This window comes from Bos javanicus, chromosome 15 (assembly GCF_032452875.1).
Source record: "Bos javanicus breed banteng chromosome 15, ARS-OSU_banteng_1.0, whole genome shotgun sequence".
Lineage (NCBI taxonomy): Eukaryota > Metazoa > Chordata > Mammalia > Artiodactyla > Bovidae > Bos > Bos javanicus.
Genome location: NC_083882.1, coordinates 44,699,658 through 44,707,076, shown reverse-complemented (window position 1 = coordinate 44,707,076; position 7,419 = coordinate 44,699,658). Strand labels below are relative to the sequence as shown.

The 7,419-nt window shown below is 38.6% G+C and overlaps 1 protein-coding gene across 1 annotated transcript; it reads right to left on the bottom strand.

Annotated features, from left to right (window-relative positions):
• Positions 1 to 5,047: 5,047 nt before the first annotated feature.
• On the bottom strand, positions 5,048 to 5,998 carry LOC133260941 (olfactory receptor 10A3). The gene has a single exon (XM_061439567.1). The coding sequence runs from the start codon at positions 5,996 to 5,998 to the stop codon at positions 5,048 to 5,050; it is 951 nt and encodes a 316-aa protein (XP_061295551.1).
• Positions 5,999 to 7,419: the final 1,421 nt, after the last annotated feature.

Below are 7,419 nucleotides of genomic sequence, written 5' to 3'. Positions count from 1 at the left end.
GAAGAAGACGGAGGTGGCCAGGAGGATAAAAGGGGGGAATGAAAAGGAGAGAGACAGATCCAGCCAGTAATCAGTTCCCTAAGTGTTCTCCACCATCTGGAACACACAGAAATTCAGAGTTGGGTAGAGTAGAGAGGGGTTAGGGAGGAGACACAGGCGACCTGGTGGAGAAAAAGGAGAGTCCAAAGTGGGAGAGAGCAGTCAAGCCAGTAATCTCACTCCCAAGTAAAAAATGGGTACTGAAGATTGGGTTCTTAAAGGTACAAAATTGGTAACAAATACCTAAAGGCAAAAATTAAAAATCTAGAGTAGAGTTTGGAATTTCAAAAATACAATGTTAAAGAAAAGAAGAAGGAAAAGAAAGAGAGAAAAAAAAAATTCATAAAAGTTATAAAGAAAATATAGCTACAAAATTGATAACAAATACCAAAAAGCAAAAGTTAAAAATCTAGAGTAGAGTTTGGAATTTCAAAAATACAATGTTAAAGAAAAGAAGAAGAAGAAGAAAGAGAGGAAAATAACAAACAAAAACAAACCAAGTCACAAAAATTATACAGAAAATATAGGTACAAAATTGATAACAAATACCAAAAAGCATAAATTAAAAATCTAGAGTAGAGTTTGGAATTTCAGAAATACAATGTTAAAGAAAAGAAGAAAAAAAAAGAGAGAGAGAGAAAGAAAAAAAAACAAGGTCACAAAAATTATTAAAAAAATATATATGAAGTTTGCTTTTAAAAAAAATAGGGTCTTGTTTTTTTTTGCAAAGTAATAGTAGGTTATAAAAGTGAGAATTAAAGGAGTAATAGAGGACTTAAAATTTTTTTAAAAATTTAAAAAAAAGGAAAGAAAGAATGATTGTAAAAATAGTAAAAATATATCTAGGACTTTCTCTGGTGTTGTTGTGGGTATTGTGGGTTCAGTTCATTTTTGACTAGTTCCTTGGTCTGGCTTATATTTCTCAAGATCTATAGGCCCCTTCCTATGTAGTCGGTACTAACGACAGGGTTTTAATCTATTGCCTGTCGCTTCCAAGGCGATTCCCTCTGTGATAGCTTCTTCTGTTTGCTGGTCTCTTCAGTGTCTGACTTCCGCCCTGATAGAAAGGGGGCGGTGGTAGACACTTTTTTTTTTTTTAGGCTCGCTTGTTCAGTCACGCTGTGGGGAGGGAGGAATGCTGCAAACAAATAACACTGGCGTGTGCTCGCAGTGCCTCAGCCACACTGGGCCTGCCCCTGTTCACGGTGCGTGTAGCCTCCCTACCCACACTGCTCAGGCTCTAGGTTGCTCCGCCAGGAACCATCTGAGGCCGGCCCTGGGCTGCTTGCACCTCCCAGGTACAAGCCACTCAGGTTCAGGCACTCGGGTAGTCCTCAGAGGCGCAGACTTGGTTGGGCCTGCGTTTTGTGCCCTTCCCAGGTCCGAGCAGCTCAGGTGATGAGGTGTTTGGCGAGCACAGTTGCTGTGACTTATCTCCTCCCCGCTGCTCGGTTTTCCGGGTGTACAACCAGCGCACCTTCTCAGGTGGATATTGACCGTCCAGAACCCCAAGAAGTCTTAGTTAGCAAAGAAGCCTGCTTACAGTTTTGTAGATAATGTCTCTCTGGGGCTGCAATTGCCCCCTTCCAGGTCTGGCTGCCTGTCACAGGAAGGGGATGGTTTGCAGCCGGCTATCTCTGTTCAGTCCTTTGTTCCGTGCACGGGCCTGGTGGTGTCTTAGGTTAGGGCTGGCTTTTGGCATGGTAGTTATCCCACAGTCTGGTTTGCTAGCCCAAATTAGTTCGCTCAGATAGCGCTCCGGGCATTCAGGCCTGATCCTTACTCTAAGGGATGCAGCCTGTGCCTCCCTGCCCAGCCCCCACTTGCTAGTGGCACGTGCAGGCATCTGCACTGCTTCTCCGCTGGGGGAGTTACCGCTGGGCTCGTAATCTGTGGGTTTTAATTGTTTAATTATTTTTCCTCCCCATATGTTGCCCTCTGTGCTTCCAACGCTCGGCACAGACTCGGCAGTGAGAGTGTTTCCTGGTGTTTGGAAACTTCTCTCTTTTTAAGACTCCCTTCCCAGGACGGAGCTCCATCCCTCCCTCTTTTGTCTCTTTTTTTGTATTTTATATTTTTTCCTACCTCCTTTCGAAGACTATGGGTTGCTTTTCTGGGTGCCTGATGTCCTCTGCTGGCATTCAGAAGTTGTTTTGTGGAATTTACTCAGCGTTTAAATGTTCTTTTGATGAATTTGTGGGGGAGAAAGTGGTCTCCCCATTCTAGTCCTCCACCATCTTAGCTCCTCCCCCCTATAGTTATTTTTAATAAGAGTTGAAAGTGATTCATAGATTACTATTAGTATACTGGAGAACCTGAAGTTTACAATGTACTTAACTCCATTTTTGTTTTTTATATTATGTTCACATTGTCAATATCCTTTCATTTTACCTTACCCCTCAGATTACTAATTCGAATGGTAATGAACTCCCTCATTTTGTTTTTTTGGGGGGAAAATAAGTCTTCTACATTTGTGAAGGATGCTTTGCTGGATGCTCCTATTTGTCAGTGTTTTCTTTTTTTCCTTCTTATAATTTTGACTATATCATCCCAATCTCTCCTGGCCTGCAAAGTTTCTATTGAGAAATCCATCTTAAGTGGAAAACCTTTTATGTGTCAAATCACTTTCTCTTGCTTCTTTCAAAATTCTCTCTTTGTCTTCAAATCTTGACAATTTCATTATAATGTGTCTTGGTCAATCAGCTCAACCTATTTGGGCACTTTCCATCATCATGAATCTGGCTGTTCATTTCTCTCCCTAAGTTTGAAATATTTTTAGCCATTATTTATTTAGACTTCTTGTTGCTTTCTCTCTCTTTTCTTACTGTGATTTCTACAACATATATTTCAAATGATAGTCTTTTGAGATATTTTGGAAAAACAGAAACAGAGCCTATTGGAAGAATTTGTATATGCCTGTTTAATGCCCTACTGAAAAGTATACAACATTCAAATATTACTCAAACTAATTTCAAATATTTGATGATGAAATTTCATTGTGAAAATCCAATCAATTTTATACCTATATTTCTGATTTTAATAGAGGTAATAGCAATTAAAACATTTTTTTCACAATTGAGTGACAGCTTTGAATGGAAATAATGTATTACCTTTTCATTATCATTCCAAGAGCAGAAATTAAGGACTGTAAGAGCTCATATGATATAGATTCAATAAATGGTCCCTCTTTATTCACTGATAGAAACATTCAAATATGAAGCAAGCATGAAATGTTTCAAATATTGTAATTTGGGATATAATTCATGCTGAGAAAGACCACACAGTGATGTGACTCAAGAATCATTGAAAATATGCCCAATTAGTTAATCATATTACTTTCACACAATTAAAAAAAAATTGCCCATTGTTTATAAACAAAGTGTCTAGAGGTAGTATGGGCCTACAAAAGCAAATTTAATACAAATCTCTAAAAATAGATGCCTATAAGGGAAAAGGTACCAGTACTATCAAGTGGTATTTCAGGAAAGTTCCCATGGAGTCCTCTGGTCACCAACATTGGATGAGCATCTTGAAAAATACCAAGAGAAATACTCTTCTGAATTATAACCTGTTTCATCCCATGAATGAGAGCCATGTCTATCTCCCCCAAACAGCTGCACTTTGTTTACTTATTCATGGAACAGCTTTCACTCCAAAAATATAAACCTCAACTATTTATTGATCTCTTTAAGCTCTACCTTATTACTGCAACAGAGTGGGCCTTTAAGTCTACCTGACAGAACTACAAACATTTTGAAAAGTAATTCTATAATAGCTATTAAAATCTATAAGCACAATTGATCTTCATCCCATCAGGCCCACTTTGAGGAATGTATCATAGAGAAATAAAACATCAGTATACCTGAACATATGCAAGTAGGTGTTCATTGGAGCTTTGTTTAAATGACCATAGCACAGTGATGATTTGGTATTCATATACAGTAACAGATGCCTACTGATGAAAAGAACTGACTCATTTGAAAAGACCCTGATGCTGGGAAAGATTGAAGTCAGGAAGAGAAGGGGACAACAGAGGATGAGATGCTTGGATGGCATCACTGACTCAATGTACATGAGTTTGAGTAAACTCTGGGAGTTGGTGACAGACAGGGAGGCCTGCCGTGTGCAGTCCATGGGGTCTCAAAGAGTCGGACACGACTGAGTGACTGAACTGAACTGATACAGTAACAGATGAACAATTATATTAAAAGTCATCAAAAATTATGTATCAATGAAAAATAAGGACAACAGCACATTGTCAAAAGAGAGAGATCCCTGCTATATTTTCAAACTTGGAGAACTTTAAATATATTCATATCAAGAAATGCAAACTATTTTTACCATTATTACATTTAAATAGAGTTTAGTAGTAGTGACCATGGGGTCACTAAGAGTTGGACGCGACTGAGCGACTTCACTTTCCCTTTTCACTTTCATGCCTTGGAGAAGGAAATGGCAACCCACTCCAGGGTTCTTACCTGGAGAATCCCAGGGACGGGGGAGCCTGGTGGACTGCGATCTATGGGGTCACACAGAATCGGACACGACTGAAGAGACTTAGCAGCAGCAGCAGCGGTGACCAATATCACATGGCTTCTCAGCACAGTCAAAACGTATGTAAATCCATCTATATTATCTTATGTGAAATAGATCGCCAGTCCAGGTTCAATGCATGAGACAGGGTGCTCAGGGCTGGTGCACTGGGATGACGCTGAGGGATGGTATAAGGAGGGAGGTGGGAGGGGGGTTCAGGATGGAGAACACATGTATACCCATGGCTGATTCATGTCAATGTATGGCAAAAACCACTACAATATTGTAAAGTAATTAGCGTCCAATTAAAATTAATTAATTAATTAATTTAAATACAAAAACAATATTTGCAAATTATATATCCAACAGAGAACTAGTATTTATAATATATAAAGAACCTTCTAAACTGAACATTAGAGATCTCTGTTATTTTTTGTAACTACATGTAAGTCTATAATTATCTCAAAATAAAAAGTTAATTTAAAAATGTATGTAAATCCACTTTTCTTTGCCATAATTTCATCAAAGCTCTTTTCATCTCACTGTTGCGCAAGCTATATATCAGTGGATTCAGCAGAGGTGTAAGAAGAGAGTAAGCCAAGGACATCAGCTTCTTGGTTTCTGGGGAGTAGCCAGATTTAGGTTGTAAGTAAGTCATATTGGCTGTGCCATAGAAGAGGGTAACAGATGTGAGATGGGAGGCACAGGTGGAAAAGGCCTTTTGCCTCCCAGTGGTTGATGGCATCTTTAAGATGGAAAAGAGAATTCGAACGTAAGACAAGAGTATCAACAGGAAAGGAACCATAACAATCAAAATGGTGCCAGTGAATGCGTAGATCTCAAATAAAAAGGTGTCTGCACATGCAAGCTCTAACACTGGAGGAGTCTCACATGAAAGATGATTAATTTCATTGGGGCCACAAAAGGGTAAACTAAACACCCATGTGGTCTGCACAGTAGCCACTATGATCCCTGAGACCCATGAGAATGTAATCAATTTCATGAAAACCCTTTTGTTCATAGTCACTGGGTAGCTCAGAGGATGGCAGATGGCAGCAAATCGGTCATAAGCCATTGCTCCCAGAAGAAAACATTCAGTCCCACCAAAAAGAAGAATAAAATACATCTGTGAAAAACAGCCTGCAAAAGTGATCACAGTTTTTTCACTGGAGAGGACCACCAGCATCTCAGGCATGATGACTGCACTGAAACCTACTTCCACCACAGACAGGTTCAGGAGAAATAGATACATGGGAACATGGAGGCTCTGTTCCAATGAGATGACAACTATAATGATGGCATTTCCAATCAGAGTCACCAGGTAAATAACCAAGAAAACCTGGAAGAGCTGCCTTTGGAGTTCAGGGAAATTAGAAAAGCCCAAGAGGATGAATTCAACCACAGAGCTTTGATTTTGCCTTTTCATTTTGGTAGTACAGCATGTAATATTTTATGGCAAAAAAATGTAAATTATGAAGCCACAATCCAATAACAGAGAGTTTAGGTCTCCATTCACCTCAAATAATCCTGATGAAAGCTGTAAAGAGGACGCTATCTTGACAGAAGTTATTTTGGCAATTTTGAAAAATGGCCGGTTACAAGAAATAAATGTATCTTTCAAATATAAAAGGAGAATGGACACTTCTGGCTTATAAATCTTATCAGAATAGCACAAAATAATATCAAAGTTCTTATTTTCTAGTGCAATTCATACACTATATATTTTGATATTTTAGCATAACTTGAAAGCAAACATAAATAACTTATGTCACATTCCTATTACATTGCTGTCAGTTTCCCCAATTTTATATAAGTATGAAATCTAATACCACAGAAAATAAAGTATCAAAAGTGACAAAAGGAAAAAGATACCCAAAAAAGTTTTATAACAACCAAACAATTTAAAGTTACAGCGCAGTTGATACATGTTTATTACAAATATTCATAGGTTAAAAATTGTTGTATGTGACTCAGTTAAATGTGACAACAGTCTGCAGAAGCATACAATGGAGGTTGTAGTATTACTTACATTCAATGATCTGTAAACTAAGTGAATAATTGACTTCAGTTTTATTGATAACTTCCTCAACTGGTCATGGCAAATTGTGTTGATACTAGCTTCACCATGGCCCATTCTTGTGAACCACAATGACTTAAGAAAAACATCTAAGTTTTGAAAATGTGAAACAGTGATTTTAAAGATTCTTTTTCCCTCCCTCCCTCCTTTCCTCTCTCTCTTTCCCTACTCTATCACTAAGTTCATCAAAAAGTTCATTTCATTATTTCTTATTCAACAAACACAGAAAGAGCATCTACCATTTTCTAGGCTCAATAATCTGTGGAACTTTTGATTTCACAGGTCAACAAAGAGCTGACAACATGAAGTAGCATTTGATTCCTGGGTCAGGAAGATCTGCTGGAGAAAGGATAGGCTACCCACTCCAGCATTCTTGGGCTTCCCTTGTGGCTCAGCTGGTAAAGAATCCATCTGTAACACAGGAGACCTGCATTCGATCCCAGGGTTGAGACGATCCACTGGAGAAGGGAAAGGCTACTCATTCCAGTATTTTCTGGCCTAGAGAAGTCCATGGATTGTATAGTCCCAAAGAGTCGGACACAACTGAGTGACTTCCACTTACTCACTCATATACCTCAGCACCTTCTAACTTCTATCATTTATATCTTGCCCAACATCTCCAGTGTGAAAACTCCAGGAAGGCAAAGATTTTCTTTTGTTCTCTGTTGTATTCACAATACCCATAAGAATCCATGACCCATAATATATCCTAAAAAATATGTGATGAATACAGAAAACAGGAAATCGAGACAGTATTTTAAAGGCATAGA

Excerpts from the sequence above, each read along its gene's own strand:
- LOC133260941 (XM_061439567.1), bottom strand. The coding sequence starts at position 5,998 with ATGAAAAGGCAAAATCAAAGCTCTGTGGTTGAATTCATCCTCTTGGGC.